This window comes from Phyllobates terribilis, unplaced genomic scaffold (assembly GCF_046119375.1).
Source record: "Phyllobates terribilis strain yellow unplaced genomic scaffold, ASM4611937v1 Scaffold_3__8_contigs__length_932513732, whole genome shotgun sequence".
Classification (NCBI taxonomy): Eukaryota; Metazoa; Chordata; class Amphibia; order Anura; family Dendrobatidae; genus Phyllobates; species Phyllobates terribilis.
In genome coordinates, this window is record NW_027362763.1 from 70,718,772 (window position 1) to 70,737,010 (window position 18,239).

Here is an 18,239-nt window from a genome sequence, read left to right on the forward strand (position 1 = left end):
GAATCAGCTGGAAACTTCCTTGTGGAGGAAGAGAGTCAGCTAAGTGTAAAAACTGTCGTTTACAACCGGTTCGAATCTGCCATATCTACTTAAACCGTGAACTGTCAGTTAAAGACTTTTACTTGCTACTTCCCTTGTTTTCCCCCATATTTTCCCCTGTTACTGCCTGCGTGGAGATTGACCCTGTTATCATAAACTTCCCCTGTTTATTAACCCTGCATTGGCTGCTCTGTGTTTCTGTGTCGCTGCATCTAAAGTACCCGTGTTACATTTGGCGTAGTCGGCAGGATGCAGTCGTTAGACACAGACACTGCAGAGCAGTCCATCCTGGGAGACCCTAAATCTAGCTTGCCGCCGGGGTACATGCTCAGCAATCTCCCAAAGTTCACCGGGGACAATATGATGCTGTGGGACTGGATTGAGAGTGTTAGGAGTATGTTACATATGCATCCGATGACCCCAGATATGCAAGCTGAAATAGCCTTACTGGCCCTGGATGGCGAGACCCGAGAATCCGTGATGTACCACCCTCCCCATGACCGGGATACTGTAGAAAAAGTGGTGCGGATACTGGAGGAGATGCATGGGGATCCCACCAATGTAGGAGAGCTGAGGATACAGCTGTTTAACCAAGTGCAGCAGGAGGGGGAGACTGTGATGCGGTATGTTAATGCCTTACAGAGGGTGCATGCCTATATCACTAGAAAAGACGACATGGGGAATTTGGGAATGGGCCCCCCTGACGTGATCTTAAGGGACCAGTTTGTGGCAGGCCTCAGGGATGTGCAGCTGAAGCAGGCCTTGCGGGAGCGCCTGCGCGCCAACCCACGTATGACTTTTTTATAAGTGGGGGAGGAGGCACGTGTGAGAGAGCAGGAGATGGGGGTGATGGTCCTGGCAGGGATGGTCTGGAGTAACGAGGTACCCACCCTGCCTGCAGCTGAACTGGAATTGGCTGGAGAGATGCAAAAGGAGATACAGAGATGCGGGATGAATGGTCCAGTTTCAAGAAGACACCTGCCTCGACACCAGAGATACCGGCAGATACCTCCCCAGATGTATAAAGAGGTTAAGGAGATGCCAGCCCATATGTTACAGAATTGTGTGATACGGGAGAGTCAGAGTCCGTGGGCAGCCCCAATTGTCCTGGTTCGGAAGAAAGATGGGACCCTGCAGTTCTGTGTGGACTATAGACTGAATGCCTGTACAGTACGGGACTCTTACCCACTACCCCGAATCGAAGAGTCCCTGTCGGCCTTTGGGAGGGCAAGATACTTCTCCTCCCTGGATCTGGCCAGTGGGTACTGGCAGGTGCACGTGGCCGAACATGACCGTGCGAAGATGGCGTTCCTATTACCCATGGGACTATTCGAATTCAGTCGGATGCCCTTCAGCCTGACTAACGCCCCCGGGACTTTCCAGCATCTGATGGAGAGGTGCCTGGGCGATTTGAACATCAAGGCAACACTGATTTACCTTGACGACATAATTGTCTATGCCGCCACCTTCGAGGAGCACCTCCAGCGACTAGAGCAAGTACTGAGTCGCCTACAGAGTCATGGCCTAAAGTTGAAGCCCCAGAAGTGCCACCTGTTCTGCAAACAGATCGAATATCTCGGTCATACTGTGCCCGGTGAAGGAGTCAGGCCCACCCAGGAAAAGGTGGCCACCGTACAGGAGTGGCCTACTCCGAAAACAGTGAAGGATGTTCGGGCCTTCCTGGGACTTGCCGGGTACTACCGAAGATTCGTGAAAAACTTCACCCGCATAGCCAACCCATTGCTGGAGCTACTTAAGGTAGTGCCGGCGGGCTCCAAGAATCAGGCGATTCAGTGGGGAAGCAGCCAGGAAGAGGCCTTCCATGCCCTAAAAATGGCCCTGACCGAGGCCCCAATACTTGCCTATGGGGATTTCTCCCAATCATTCATACTCCACACTGATGGGAGCCTACATGGTCTGGAAGCCAAGTACAGGAGGGGAAAGAGCGCGTGATTGCGTAAGCCAGTCGCTCCCTTCACGACTCCTAGAGGAACCCAGATAATTATAGCTCTTTTAAATTAGAGTTGCTGGCTCTGGTTTGGGCAATGACCGAGAAGTTTGCAGAGTATTTGTCCGGGTCCGAAGTACTGGTGAGAACAGATAACAACCCGCTGGCCCACCTGGAGAATGCGAAATTGGGGGCCCTGGAGCAGCGCTGGGGGACCCATATGGCCAGGTACCGGTATAAGATCGCCAACGGCCTAAGGCAGAGAATACTCACACCAATGCCCTCTCCAGAGTGACTTATGAACGGCCTGATCATGACCGCAATGAAGATTTGGAGGCGGATGAGACCCCTAGCTTCCGAAGTTTCGTGGGGTCATTGGCCGCGGCGCAGGGACAGATCGGAGAGACATCGGAAGAACAAGTGCTAGGGCGGCCAAGAGATGACTGGATCCGACTTCAACAGACTGACAGAGAAGTTGCTCAATTACGTCAATGGGTGGCTTTGTGGCAAGTCCCCAGTCGAGAAGAGAGGAGTGCCCTGTCCCCGGGAGCGCTGAAAATGCTGGGACAATGGGAGAGACTGTGTTTGCAAGGCAGGCTGCTGTACCGGGCTGCAAGTGGGGATTCCAGAGAAGTTGGTCGGAGTGGTGGCTAAGGAGGCTCATGAACGAGGAGCTCACTTTGGACCAGAGATGACGTTTCAGTGGTTGCAGAGGCTGGTGTATCATCCCTGACTGCGAGCAACAATAGAAGACACTTGTTGAAGATGTCGGAGCTGTGAGCTGGTTAAGCTCCCAGAGCAACGGGTCCCCATACAAACCATTGTGACTTCTGCCCACTTGGAGGTGCTGATGATCGACTATTTGACTGTTGGACCGGCGCATCTCGGGTATGAACATTGCCTGGTAATGACAGACCACTTCACAAAGTTTGCGGTAGTGACCCGACCAGAGACCAGACCGCCGAGTCAGCTGCGCAGGCCATCATTCGGGTGTACGGCTGCCCAAAGAGCATCCATTCCAATCAAGGTGCCTGCTTCCAAGGCAGGGTGATGGAAGAGCTGCATCGGTTGTACAAGACTGAGAAGTCACAGACTACTCCTTACCACCCTCAAGGAAATGGGGCCTGTGAACGCTTTAATCAGACACTGATCCAAATGGTCCGCATGTTGGAGGAAGATCGAAAGGTACAATGGCCTGAGTTTGTGGCCGAGCTGGTGTGGGTCTACAACAACCGAGTGAATAGTACGAAGGGGGTTCACTCCTTATACCTTGCTGTTCGGGCGAAAGGGGTGAGAGATTACTGAGTTAGAGCTGGACTCCGAGGAGGACGACCCACGGATGAGGATGTCTTCCTGGGTCTGGGAACATCGGCATCGACTGCAGACCCTCCGACGGTTGGTACAACAAAAGTTTCAGGAGCTCAAACATCATGAGACATTGCCTCTTCGAGGGACAGCTCTGAGGCCCGGGGAGCGGGTGTTGGTTCGGGACAGGCAGCCCAGGGGCAAATTGAGTAGGCTGTAGGAACGGACCCCGCACCGAGTGAAGCACAGGATTGGCGCTGAAGGAACTGTGTATGAAGTTCAACCCGAGGGGGCGGAAGGAGCCCCCACCAGAGTGGTTCATCGTAGTATGCTGCGACCCTGTCTGTCTAAAGATGACGAGGATGGAGAAGAATCACCTGCTTCTAGAGAGGGTCCTGTCACAGTTGCCTCAAGGCACGATGTGGACGTGTTACAACTGAAGCCCTTCAAAGAGGCTGAAAAATAAGATGGCAGGGACAATTTTGGCATCAGTGATATCGTCACCCTCTTAATTATATTAGAAAAAAATGCTAACAAAAATGCAAAAAAGTGGATGGAGGAAGAATATCAACAGCCAAACTCATCCTGCTGCCCTGGATCTGTTAAAGCTCTCTGGTGCTCCCCATTGCTTTCTTACAAGTTGCATTCTAAGGAGATTATATTCTTTAATAAACATTGTTAATATCTCCTTGGAGCTGTCTCTAGGCTTTTGTGGTCAAGAAAATGTATCATTTTTAAGGTATGAAATTGTTGTGCCAAAAAAATAATTAGTCATGACCCTACGGTTTAAAAAAAGTCATTGCTTTTAACATTGCATACTTTACATACAGTATTTTGAATTTTTGGTAAACATTTCTACTTTTATTACTTTAATGGTGATAATTTCCCCAGTAGGCCTCTGCAGAGGAAATTTCAGATATTCTCCAGCACCCACAGGAATTGACAGAATCGTTTGGGTGATCACAAAAAAAGGCATAATTTTTCGACCGTCTTTGTCCGTTACAAAAGTGATAATTTTATTTAATCCCCTTTGTTCATATTTTTTCAAGGATAATAATTTTAATCAAAAATTAACACTAAAAATTGCAAAATATAATATTTTTTATTAATTTTTTACTTACCCGGATCCATGGGCTTCCCAGGAGTCTTACATTTTCATTAACAGCAGCCATAAGTTTCAAAATGGTGGGATCTTCATATTCAAATCTATGACTAAGCAGTATGGACACAATTATATTGGCCACGGCTGCATTAATACTGGTCAAATTATCAAAGGGGTTTCCTGAAAAATAAAAAATATATATACTGTATGTATTTTTTTTAAACAAACAATATTTCTATCCATCTATACAGAGCTTATTGTGCTGCACTATCAAAAATGGAAAAAAAATAATTGTGTATATTATGTGAAGGACATATTCTTTTAACTATTAAAAGGGAAGTATGAATTTTGTTTCTCAAAGGGGCATAAGGTCAACAAAAAGCAAACTTTTTCACCGGTGTCTCCTCTCAACGTAGGCTGCAGAACAGGTGAGAATGAAACGGTATGTATATGAAAAAGTTTATATTCTTTACAATTGTGATAATAACCTTTTACCGCCAAAACTAGTTTTGGTATTCACAACATAACAAATATTTTTTGATATTTTACTTGCTTTTGAAAGCTAATTTTTTGTTTTTTCATTTACATATTTTTTTCTGGTTCTCATTTTTAAAAAAGTATCTCTTAGAACCCTATAAACATGTACAGTAGATGTCAAGGAGGGAGAAAAATTGATCAAGTATGTAAATGACTAATATTACTCTATTTCACTCTTTGCAGTTATAGAGCTGCAACTCCCAAGTAAAAAATCTCAGAGGTCCAGGAAAGATATTGTGACTTTAAATGACTCTGCATCCTCGTCCAGTAGTAGCTAATCCTTCAAGATATTAGTAGGCTCCTGTTTATTACAGTTCAGTTATTTCTACCAGTTGTTTCCTTCTGTCACAACGGAGGTTGCTGGCAATCTTAAATTTTGAAGCTTGAACCCAAAAGGTCCCGTTGTTAGTTTTTGCCCCAGGAACAGGGCCAACGTCAGCACCTGGCGCACGCGGGCAAGTTCCGGGGCCCTGGACCATCAGGGGGGCCCACTCGCTGTCGGGATACTGGTCGTTTCCCTAATATCTGTGCAGGGCCACTGGCGCTGTTTGATTGCTGTCACTTTACCAGACATGGCCACGCGCAATGTGCTGTGTGGCTGTGTCTGGTAGTAATGACACAGCAGGGTTGGGCACTGTACCATTTTGCTTTGTGTGTCGCCCCGGCTGTGTCATTACTAGCAGACATAGCTGCACAGCGCACTGCTCGCGGCCATGTCTGGTAAAGTGAAGGCAATCAAACAGCGCCAGCGGTTCTTCACAGATGCTGGGAGAGTGGCACGAGCGCCGACGGCGAGTAGGCCCCCCTGATGGTCCAGGGCCATGTCTGTGACTGTGAAAGTGACAGCCATCAAACACACGCCGGTGGCACTGCAAATCCACATGCCAGAGGGGCTGGATGGGAAACAGGACGGTGAGCGAGGCTTGTTGCCGGCTTCCCCAATCCTCATATTAAAAATATTTCTAATGTGTGTGTATGTGTGTGTGCATATATGATCTGAATATCTGTGTATGTCAGTGTGCATGACTGTGTATATATATTTATGTCTGTTTTATATGTGTTTTAAAGAATTTGTGTTCAAATATGTGCGTATGCCTGTATGTGTATCTATCTGTGTATATGTTTGTGTATGTGCGTGTCTGCATATTGTATGTGTGCATATCTGTGTACCATGTGCAGGTGTGTGTATGTGTACATGTCTGCATGTGTGCCCATGTCTGTGTACTGTGTGAATGTCTGCATGATGTGAGCACATGTCTGCATACTGTATGTGTGTGCATGTCTGCATACTGTACATGTGTGTATGTCTGCGTACTGTGTGTGCATGTCTGCATGATGAGAGTGATTGTCTGCATACTGTATGTGTGTGCATGTCTGCAAACTGTGCATGTGTGCATGTCTGCGTACTGTGTGTGCATGTCTGCATGTGTGTGCATGTCTGCATGTGTGTGTATGTCTGCATGTGTGCGCATGTCTGCATGTGTGCACATGTCTGCATACTGTATGTGTGTGCAGGTCTGCATAACTTGCTCGTCTGCATGTCTGTGTACTGTGCATATCTGCATACTGTGTGTGCATGTCTGTGTACTGTGTGTGCAGGTCTGCATACGCTGTGTGCATGTACATATAGTGTACTCTGTGTGTATGCATGTCTGCGTACCGTGTGTGCGTGCATTTCTGTGCACCGTGTGTGTGCATGTACATATAGTGTACTCTGTGTGTATGCATGTCTGCGTACCGTGTGTGTGTGCATTTCTGTGTACCGTGTGTGTACGTGTTTGCATATTTGGAGGATGAGGGGGCAGGCTGAGCCTTGTGTTATATATATTTCATATATTCCTCTGCCATATCTGTACATCATGAATCATGGCATGTGATAAAGTGGCCCACTGAGATTCTTTCTCCCGGGGCCCATAAACACCTGGAGCCGGCCCAGCACAGGAGCTCCCAGTTACGGCTCTTTTTGTTGCCATACATTATTATCATCAGTCCTCCATCATTACACATTTATATAAATGATCCTCTCACCTTCATATGATTTCAACTTCTGCACTAAACACTCGGCCTCCTCGATGATCTTGTCTTCTATCGTTCTTTTCCCCATTCCATAATCTCGCAGTGTGGAGAGTGCAAATCTTCTCATTACTTTCCAGTTCTCTCCATTCGAGAAGACAACACCTGAATGCAATGAATTCATGTTATTTCCATATGTAATATTAGGGACAAAGATATCCTGTATGGACAAGCTTTTACCTAAAAACAGGACCCTCAATTATTAAATGACCACAAGAAACCTCTCTGAGAGATCAATAACTCTACAATGGGCTGTGTGTCCATTCAAAATCGAGCTTGGTCTAGTCACGTTTTGCAGCAACCACTTACTCTACTCATTACAGTGGGTTCCCCATAGCAGGCATCTCATTAATTGTATTTATACATAATGTCTGATTGAAGATTTTTGGGGACAGTCATAAAGGAAATAAAAAGAACCTCTATAAGGCATCTTTCTTTTTCTGAAACTATATTTAACACTAGGACTACTGGACTCGTGACCCCGCCTAGAACTACTGAAAGGAGTCATTTTGACTCCTTGCCTGTTTTCGTTTATTTTTAGAGTTTCATTTGTGGTTATTTATTAATAATTATATTTTTTGTAATGTATTATTATTGTGAGATCCAACAGTAATGCTTTTGATTGTTTTTTTTCTGCTTTTCTTATTTTTCTACAGAAAATAACAATAATTATAATAGACGATTTTCAAACATTTTTTTTTATTCAAGTGCACACATATAAACAACAACTGAAGAACAAAAAGCAGAGAAAATGTAGGTGGAGGAGCATAAAAATGAAAATATGGCGCAGAATTCACCTTCTAAACATTTGGTGTTTCGCATTTTAGGCATTGCCTTTGATTTATGGCAGTACATTGCCCACACAAAGACTTACCACAAGTCTTACAATTTCCGACAGATCTATTTTTCTTGCACTTTTCTTTGATCTGGCAAAATTTTGTTTGAACCATCACTTCTGAGCATGTAGAAACTTGGGACGTGGAACCCTTTTCCCTATCTGTGACATAAGGACCACTCAACTCTCTCACAAGCGTTTGCAAAAATGCCTTGCGTGACATTTTTTGGTGGGTAATCTCCTTGAATATTATCCATGCATTTATACCCGCAAAGTCTAAGGCATTTTCAAATGCATGAACAGGCCATCTCCTTGTGCATGTTCGTGTGGTATATTTTCGTGCCATCTGATCCACTACATCTACTCCATATTTTGTTTCATTGTAAAACTTTACCGTTTCTGGAGTTTTTTTAGCGGAATCAGACGCAACAACAACATCTGGATGGACGGAACTCAAAATGACAACATTTTTGTTGGGCTTTCCTTGATATACTGTAAGTGTAAAATTGTCTTCATTTCTAAACACTTTAGTGTTGTACAATTCCTCTTTCATGGATTTTATTTCTTTAGGCACTTCTCGCCTTATCTTGTTCAGTGTTCCCACGATGGTTGTTCCTTTGCTTTTTAGCTGTTTAGCTAATTTTACTGAAGTAAAATAATTATCGGTTGTAACATTGCGACCTTTTTTCAAAAACGGGTCCAATAACTTCATTACCACATGGTCAGCTAAACGGTCCTCAGCACGGCGTGTGTCATCTTTGCCTAGATAAGGGAAGCCATTTGCCAGATATTTGCTCCTCTTATCAACAACTAGCCAATATTTGTGGCCATATTTATCTGGTTTGGAAGGCATGTACTGCGTGAATGGACACCTAGTTTTCCTTGGGAAAAGTTGCTCAACCACCGTTATGTATGGGCCAGGTTTGTAACACGCAATACAATTTTCAATAAACCTGTCCCACACAGTAGAAAATAGAGCAAACTTGTCCGTTTGCAGTCTCTCCGATCGAGTAGATTTCTCATCAAATCTGAGAAACCTCATAATTTCAACAAAGCGGTCCCTAGACATTGTCGCTTTGCAAAACGGTATTCCCCAGTCATTACACCAAATACTGCTAATCGAGTGACGGTTCGTGCCAGATATTCCACGAGCATAGAATATCGCAATGAATGCATCTAACTCCTCATCAGATAGAGTAAACTGTAAATTATTGTTCCTGCATGCTTCTGCAAGCGTACAGTTCTTTATATGTGTCAATATATATGAATAAAAAAATAAACGCCATGCGCTCAAAGGACTATCGATAATGATATTTCTTCTGGCGTATCCTGTAGGGCCAGGTGCTTCTCGAAGAATATTTTGGCTGTCACGCCTACCAGGCAAGTGTTCTCCAATTTCAACAGGTTTCCATTGAATACCATCCGCTGAAACTAGTATTCCTTCAGATTCGCCTTCTCTGGTGTTTGTTGTTGCATTACCTTCGCCGCCATCGTTATCTGTTGTTCTTTCATTTCTGGGACGTTTTGCTGATTTTTTCTGTCCACGACCAGGAGGATGGTCACGAGGCAACATAACTGCATGAGCCCGATCCCCAGTTGATGTGCTTGGAATATCTGTAAAAAAGTTGATGAATATTTAGAATTTTTGTTTTGTAAGGGTCCGTGCACACTGGCTGGATTAGCGGCGGAATATCCGACCGGATATTCTCACCACAATCCGGCCCGTACCTGCCCGCTCAGGTACAGAGCGGAGTTTCATACCTGAAGCTCCGCTCCGAACCCCGGGCTGGAGCCGCTGTCTGGGACGGAGCCGTGCTCGCGCGTAAGCAAGCGCTGCTCTGTCCCTGACAGCGGCTCCAGCCCGGGGTTCGGAGCGGAGCTTCAGGCATGAGCGGGCAGGTACGGCCTGTATTGCGGCAAGAATATCCAGATGGCTATTCAGCCAGAATTCTGCTAGTGTGCACAGGCCCTAACTCAGTGTGTGGAAGAACAAATAAATACACATAACTACTTACCTTCTGGATTTGTTCCTTCTGAGTCTTCAGATTCACTTGATATGTTCTGAGGAATGAAATCTTCATCACTGTCAGAATCAAATACATGTTCCTGCAATTCGGATTCCGATTCATCCTCCGGTATGGATTGCAAAGTAGCCAGAATATCCTGAGGCTTTATCAAACGTCTTCTCTCCATATTCCTCACAAATTCCATAATTCTATATAGTTCCCTGCTGAAAAATAGAAATGAAATGAAAACTAAAAGAAATAATAACTGTTCTGCCACCTTCAAAAGTAGGTGGGCTGAATCAGTTGACAGACAGCTAAACTATTTCATAACAATTCATACCTGTATGAGTCTTCAGAGCTCGTATGTCTGCGTCTGTTCTCTTTGTCTCTTCAGCTGAACTGAAAGTAAAGTTACTATCCAGAATACTGTCTCCTGCTAGGACCTTAGAAAAACACCACCCTTCATTAGCATAAGATAAGAGCCTAGAGTAAACAAGCTATTTTGTTCAGCATTACACAGTAATACAAGCAGGTAAAACACAAGGAAAATGTGAAAAGTTGACATGTAAATTGAACTACATCTATATGAACATCAGGGTAAATAAGATAGAGTGAAAAAATTATGCACAAAACTTTATAGCAACATTTAGTGACAAAAGGACCTCAAAATATAGTAGGGAGTCAAAATGACTCCCTTCAGTAGCTCTTGGTAAATTTTGAAAAAAACGCGCAAATTTTTCACCAAAATTATTTATTCTCACAAAATCTTTTTTCACATCATATTTGAGGAAAAGTCACCGAGTTTCAAGCCGGAATTCTGAAAAATGTAGTCACAGAAGAGAAATAAAAAACGAAAGGAGTCAAAATGACTCCATCAGTAGTTCTAGTGTTAAAGAGCTTTTCCTCTACTACAGATAAAATCAATCCCAATAGGCATACCTTGTGTCACCAAATGGTGGATATGGATGATGCAATATTAAAGAATTCTCCAGAAGAGGCACAATTTAATGGTGCATTACAAAAATTGAATGGCAATTTGCAATATACAAGCATACTTTATGGTCCCATGCACTGTTATCCATATTCTTTTTGTGTCCATACCACATGATATGGCATAAATATATATACACATCACTAACAGAACCCACATCTGTTTTGAGAATAGAGCCCCTTTGCACACTATTTTTAGTGCAAAGATGAAATCATATACAAATGCATGGAAAATCTGGACACCTCTCCATTGACAGCGGCATACCTTAGTACCCTGATTTCAAGACAGATGCAGGTCTCATAAGTGACATCCTGTGGATGTTCCATGAGTGTATGAGATGGGAATACCCCTTGGCAACTTTATAAAAATATTTTCTAAAAGTCCTTAAACTTTTTACTGCTTCTCATATTTAAACTTAGCTGCTCAATATCTGGCCCCCAGCTGCCCATCTGTGGCCTGAATAAAGAGTAGAGAGCCCAGTGCCGGTTTACCGATGTGACCACTTTCTCTGCTTTCCCCAGCTTCATCCTTTTCTGCATAGATGCTGAATACATTTAGTTACTGTTTAGAGTTTGTGCAGTAGAGGATGCAGCAAGAGACATCAAAATAAGTGGTAACATGAATATTGCACATGACCACCGCCATTGTGTATGCTATGGATGCGGTTACTGTGGCTTTATTCTGTTTACATAGTCCATAGGGGGGCAGCTGAGGTAAAGTATGAGGAGCCCCCTACAATTACCCCTCTACCATCTTTGCCAGTGCTATTTATCTTAAAGGATATATGTTTTGAACAGAATAATTTTCTAAAGTAAATAATCTACTATTAAAAACAGAAAAAATATAAATTTATGGGATAGAATGGGAAAATAAAACAAATTTCCATAGAAGCTGCTTGGGAAGCCATCAGCACTTCTTGACCGTGGGTAAATAGTGTGAGCTCCCTACTTATGTTAAACTTCTTTCATGTCATAGTTGCTATTGCATGATGCACCGAAGGTGCGGTTAGAGGTTTTTTAAGAGCCATCAGTCTCTGGCATAGTTACAGCTCCATGACTCATCTTTTTTCTTTTTTGAAGTATAGCAAGGCTTCATTTAAGGAAATCCTGCTTACCATAATTTTTTAATACTTTTGTAGTCACAGGAGCCTGGGGTCTGTCAGCAAATACATCACCATGGTTGATGAGCGCATCCTTGACAGCTTCATAACCGCATAGCACAACTGATTTTGTCATGCCTATCTGGACACTGAAGACCGGACCATAGGTCTTAGAAAGCTGTGGACACAAGATAAGCAATGATTAACTCTGTCTAGTACTCCTGACATGTCCATTTAAAAAATAAATAAATACTTGTATCCCACATGCAGTGCCCATTCTGGAGCACCTAATAATAGAATAAGGACACATGCTCAACTGGTAACATCCCTTAGGTAATCTGTTCATAGATTTTAAGCTAATGCTACAAAATGAAGTTCTAGATGCAATAAATTGGAGAAAACATGTGTTTACTGAATTAGAGAAGCCAACAGACCGAAGTTCCACCAAATTTACTTTATACAAATAAAGAATGTCTTATTTAAATACAATAGCTTATTTTTCAAAAACAGAGATCCAAAGACTAAGTAATATAAATTTAATGTGAATCTGTCAGAAAAAAATGTAGTTATTAAACCACTGCTGGCATGCTATACGGTTCAAAAATGTTTTACTAGCTGAGAGGGAAGGGAGGGAGGAGAGCAGCTAATTGCTGGATGGAAATCAGTGGGTTGGAGAAATATGGCAGGGAAATTAGGAATTAACTTCTCTCCTTTAATGTAACTACTGTGCACACTCAGCCAGGGTCTGGGCAGGCACTGGTGGATGAACTTTATGAAAGCCAGCTGTACACTGTGAAGGAAAAAAACTCTCACAGCAAAAGAATGTCAGCACATAAACAAAGCCTTTAATTGCAAACTTGCTTTTTTCCCCACTCTCTAAGTAATTAGAGCAATTTAATAGCTTGAGAGTACCCCTATAGAATTGACAACCATGAAAGGGGTCTGTGATCATTACTGTGGATGTTTGCTGAGCTGAACTGTTCAGGTAACAGAGACTTGTGTGAAGGAAGTGCTGCTGAGGTGTTTACTAGCAAACTGTTGAAAGTATTAGCAAATTGTTACAAGTGTATGCAAACCATCAATCTCAGTTCAAATTTGGTGCTGCTTAACCCCTTCCCTTCCTGACATGGTACTTAGTTCCCTGTGCTTTGGGCCTTAGGGACCAGGCATTTTTTATTATGTCGCGGCGATTGCACTCACACACAGGCTGCGCAGCTGCGATTGTGGCCGGGTGTCAGCTGATTCTGACAGCTGATTCCTGGCACTTTAACCCCCTAAATGTAGTGAACACTGTGATTGCAGCATTTAGCGAGCAAGCAGAGGAACAAAAGCCCCTCTGCTTTTGGATCAGAGACCCCGTGCTGACAGCGTGGGCTCCCAATCATTGCCATGTTGAATTGATGTCATCATGATGACAATCTAGTCACCAGGCACCAGCAAGTTAGTTTGATCATGCGCTATGCATGATCAAGCTAACTTGTGTCTACAACACTGACAGTTATTAGGTATAGCAGTGATCCTGCACTGCTATTCCTTATAACTGCAATCAGACTGCAGAAAGTGAAAGTCCCATAGCGGAACAAGTAAAAAAGTAAAAAACAAGTTGTAAAAATATATTTTAAAAAATAATATATATATATTATACAGTACAGACCAAAAGTTTGGACACACCTTCTCATTTAAAGATTTTTCTGTATTTTCATGACTTTGAAAATTGTACATTCACACTGAAGGCATCAAAACTATGAATTACCACATGTGGAATTATATACTTATCAAAAAAGCATGAAACAACTGAAAATATGTCTTATATTCTAGGTTCTTCAAATATATTCAGTATAACCTGTATTTTAATCATTTTAAACCACTGCTCTTTCTTTTTCACTGAATTTTGAGTCCAGTGGGCAGTCCTATTAGTGACTGTTATCTCTGCATACACACTTATACAAGGAAGGCTGTCAGTCACTGATTGGACCACCCACTGGACCAAAAATCCCCAAAAAAGAGTGGTGGTTTAAGTTACTAAAACACAACTTATGCTGAATATTTTCTCACAAAACTATATTTAAATCTTCTCAGCTCTTCCTGCTTTATAATATGGTGCCTGCAGATTGGACTGCATCTTCATGGTGTAAGGTATAACGCCATCAAATTCTGCAGAGCTTTACATTCATTACCATCACTGTCTCCATTGGGGCTCACAATCTATATTCCCTACCAGTATGTCTTTGGAGTGTAGGAGGAAATCGGAGAACCTGGAGGAAACCCAGACAAACATGGGGAGAACATACAAACTCCGTGCAGATGTTGTCCTTGGTGGGATTTGAACTCAGGATCCCAGCACTGAAAAGCTACAGTGCTAACCACTGAGTCACTGTACTTAAAAGGGTATTACCGTGGAGGGCCATAAAAAGAATCTAAAGACCAAAAGCAGATGGGGGTTATTCTTCTGATACTCCCTCTGTTGAGATATTTATGATATTTACTCTCAATTTTCCATGAATATCTCAAATGATAATACCTCTATGGTCCCCTTGCAGTAGTACATTTTTAAAGTGTAGCCATGGGTCAGAAATCATTGTACAAATAAGATTTATATTACAGTTTCATTCTTACCTCCATGAAAGTTTTATAAGGTTTTGACATGTCCATCGTAAGAATATTTCCAATGATCGGAAAAGGTTTTGGTCCGGGTGGGAAATTTTTGTAATTTCCTTGTTTCTGGTTCTTAAAAGCTTTGGCCAAAAATAAGATGACGATGATGGAGAGAAGAACAGTGACCAGGTCCATGGTGAATATGAGTTCTTTAAAATCTAGAAAAGGAAGAGAGGACATGGGTGATACTCATGTACACATATTTAAAGGAGAACTGTTGTACTGACAATCCATAAAATTTGCAACAAAAGTAAAGGATTTCTTTAATTTTCTACACTTTGATATTAAACGTGTGTGCAAATTTGCTAAGTTTGTTTATTGCTCCAATGTATCATAGGAGATTACCATTTTCATATGTACTGCAAAACTGAAATTTTGCGGTATGCAGTGAAAGCAATCAAATGCTCACAGGCACAAGTCCCCTGTGGGGACTAAAAATATGTTAAAAATAATTTTAAAAGTTTTTAATATTATATTATATTAAAACATTAAAAAAAATTAAGTTACTGAAGGAAGAATTTCATGGAGGTCAGGAAGAAGGCGGTGTAGTGTAAAATATGCTCTCTTGCATATGTAGTGTTTCGTATGAGAGTCAGAGAGAAGACAAAAAGGGGCTGAATGAAAAGATGACAAAAAGCAAGAGCAGAACCCGTGGATACGCAAGTCCACTCACAATGCACCCAAATGAAGCACCCCGAAGTTGATTAGATCTCTATCATTTCCCCCAAGAATAGAGTATTGTATAGATCAAAATATAAGCGTACAGGGCAACAGCGCCAAGACTAGACAAGCTACAGTAAAAGAGCCCATAAAATTTTCGGCACACATCTGGGGTAGTGACACCAAGATCAATTCTTCAAAAAATATCATGGACACCTTACACTTTTTTTTATAGATAGGGAAAAAAGTGCCTGATTTTTATCGACTGTCTTGGAAAATTCTGGATGGTTGTCAACCATGGATGGTGCCTGCAACTGCAAGACAAGGCCCAACTGGGTCTCCACACTTGAGATCATTCTCGGCAAATCATTGTTCTATGTAAAGAGCACTCATGCTGCCAAAGACAATTGCAGCCTAATGTGCAATCTGTTACTGATCGGTCATCATTTAGCATGACCTGCTCATGCAAACAGGCTATTAAACGACTGCCAATCAGTAAATATTTACCACTAAAATGCAGCACTCTGCAACGCTAAGAATACAAATATGAAATATATGAAATTTGAATAGCATAACTGCTTTAGAAAATTGAAATAACTGAGAAATCTTAGTGCAAAAATTGGCCATTTCATGTGTACCTGGTATTTACCAATCAGTCAGTTTATATAAATGGACCCTTAAACAGCGTATGACCACTGCAGCCAATCATCGAGCTCAGCGGTCTTGTCCAATGAGCTTAGTGATTGGCAGCATCAGTCATGTGCTGTAGTCATCAAGGAGTCAATTTTGCTTTAAAATAAAGAAATTTAAACCAGTTTGATAGACATATAAATGGAATTACTAGTTTGTGCAGTAATTTATCTACATTTATAACTTTTTAAAAGAGCACAACATTTTTATATAATATAATTTCACTCAAGGAGTAACCAAAAATCACTTTTTCAAACTCCTTAATCCTAATTAATGCCAAACTTAACAAAAAGCATACAACATTTTGATACATTTTGTCCAAAACCAAGAAGCGACAAACATTAGAAGGCTCCATTATTGATAAATGAACCCTTTGGGTCTTACTTTGTGCAGCGCGGAGAGTCCAGCAGATAGTTTTCCCCGATACAGTCTCCGGTTTACTGTCCTCATACGGTTAAACCGCTGTTTTTAATCCCACGATTACAAAACATGTGGATACTGAAAACATGTAAAACCTACTTTAACACACAACAATAAAATCCAGGAAACTTGAAATGAAATCTACCAGTGATAACTGAAATACACTGCTCAAAAAATAAAGGGAAAACTCAAATAACACATCTTAGATCTGAATGAATGAAATATTCTCATTGAATACTTTGTTCTGTACAAAGTTGAATGTGCTGACAACAAAATCACACAAAAATCATCAATGGAAATCAAATTTATTAACCAATGGAGGCCTGAATTTGGAGTCACCCCCAAAATTAAAGTGGAAAAACACACTACTGGCTCATCCAACTTTGATGTAATGTCCTTAAAACAAGTCAAAATGAGGCTCAGTATTGTGTGTGGCCTCCACGTGCCTGTATGACCTCCCTACAACGCCTGGGCATGCTCCTGATGAGGTTGTGGATGGTCTCCTGTAGGATCTCCTCCCAGACCTGGACTAAAGCATCCGACAACTCCTGGACAATCTGTGGCGCAACGTGACGTTGGTGGATGGAGTGAGACTTGATGTCCCAGATGTGCTCAATCGGATTCAGGTCTAGGGAATGGGCGGGCCAGTCCATAGCTTCAATGCCTTCATCTTGAAGGAACTGCTGACACACTCCAGCCACATGAGGTCTGGCATTGTCCTGCATTAGGAGGAACCCAGGGCCAACTGCACCAGCATATGGTCTCACAAGGGGTCTGAGGATCTCATCTCGGTACCTAATGGCAGTCAGGCTACCTCTGGTGAGCACATGGAGGGCTGTGCGGCCCTCCAAAGAAATGCCACCCCTCACCATTACTGACCCACTGTCAAACCGGTCATGCTGAAGAGTGTTCCAGGCAGCAGATTGCTCTCCATGGCGTCTCCAGACTCTTGTCACATCTGTCACATGTGCTCAGTGTGAAACTGCTTTCATCTGTGAAGAGCACAGGGAGCCAGTGGCGAATTTGCCAATCCTGGTGTTCTGTGGCAAATGCCAAGAGTCCTGCTCGGTGTTGGGCTGTGAGCACAACCCCCATCTGTGGACCTCGGGCCCTCATACCACCCTCATGGAGTCAGTTTCTAACCGTTTGTGCAGACACATGCACATTTGTGGCCTGCTGGAGGTCATTTTTCAGGGCTCTGGCTGTGCTCCTACTTTTCCTCCTTGCACAAAGGTGGAGGTAACGGTCCTGCTGCTGGGTTGTTGCCCTCCTATGACCCCCTCTACATCTCCTGGTATCTGGACCATGGTCTGGACACTGTGCTGACAGACACAGCTACCCTTCTTGCCACAGCTCGCATTCATGTGCCATCCTGGATGAACTGCACTACCTGAGCAACTTTTGTGTGTTGTACTGTAGACACTGCCTCATGCTACTGTACCTCTAGGGGTGAGAGCAGTGGCAAAATGAAAAAGTGACCAAAACAACAGCCAAAAAGGATGAGAACAGAGAAATGGTCTGTGGTCACCACCTGCAGAACTGCTCTTTTATAGGGGGTATCTTGCTAATTTCCTATCATTTCTACCAGGTTTCTGTTCCATTTGCACAACAGCAGGAGAAATTGATTCACAATCAGTGTTGCTTCATAACTGGACAGGTAGATTTCACAGAAGCGTTAATGACTTGGAGTTACATTGTGTTGTTTAAATGTTCCCTTTATTTATTTTTTTGAGCAGTGTAGATTACAGTGATTTATGTTGTTTAACCCTTCATATGCTTAGCAAACTTCTTGGTTGTTGTTTTTTTTTTTTGCTACATTCTAGGCATCTAAAACTTTTTTTCTATTGAGATACAGGAAGATTTATTTTTCTTACCAGTC

The 18,239-nt window shown here is 42.6% G+C and overlaps 1 protein-coding gene across 4 annotated transcripts in view; it reads right to left on the reverse strand.

The window, feature by feature from the left end:
- Window positions 1-14,742, reverse strand: part of LOC141258841 (cytochrome P450 2C14-like) — a 71,481-nt gene extending 56,739 nt beyond the window's left edge. For 2 of the 4 annotated variants that reach the window (XM_073674011.1, XM_073674007.1), the window contains exons 1-4: window positions 14,552-14,742; window positions 11,951-12,113; window positions 6,960-7,109; window positions 4,414-4,574 (exon numbers count right to left, since the gene is read on the reverse strand). In XM_073674011.1, coding sequence (XP_073530112.1) covers window positions 4,414-4,574; window positions 6,960-7,109; window positions 11,951-12,113; window positions 14,552-14,725 — 648 coding nt within the window. In that variant the 5' untranslated portion in view covers window positions 14,726-14,742. Of the gene's footprint in view, window positions 1-4,413; window positions 4,575-6,959; window positions 7,110-9,318; window positions 9,454-9,854; window positions 10,070-10,185; window positions 10,289-11,950; window positions 12,114-14,551 lie in introns of those variants that run through there. The other 2 variants (XM_073674010.1, XM_073674008.1) reach the window with 2 other exon arrangements.
- Between the last annotated feature and the right edge of the window lie 3,497 nt (window positions 14,743-18,239).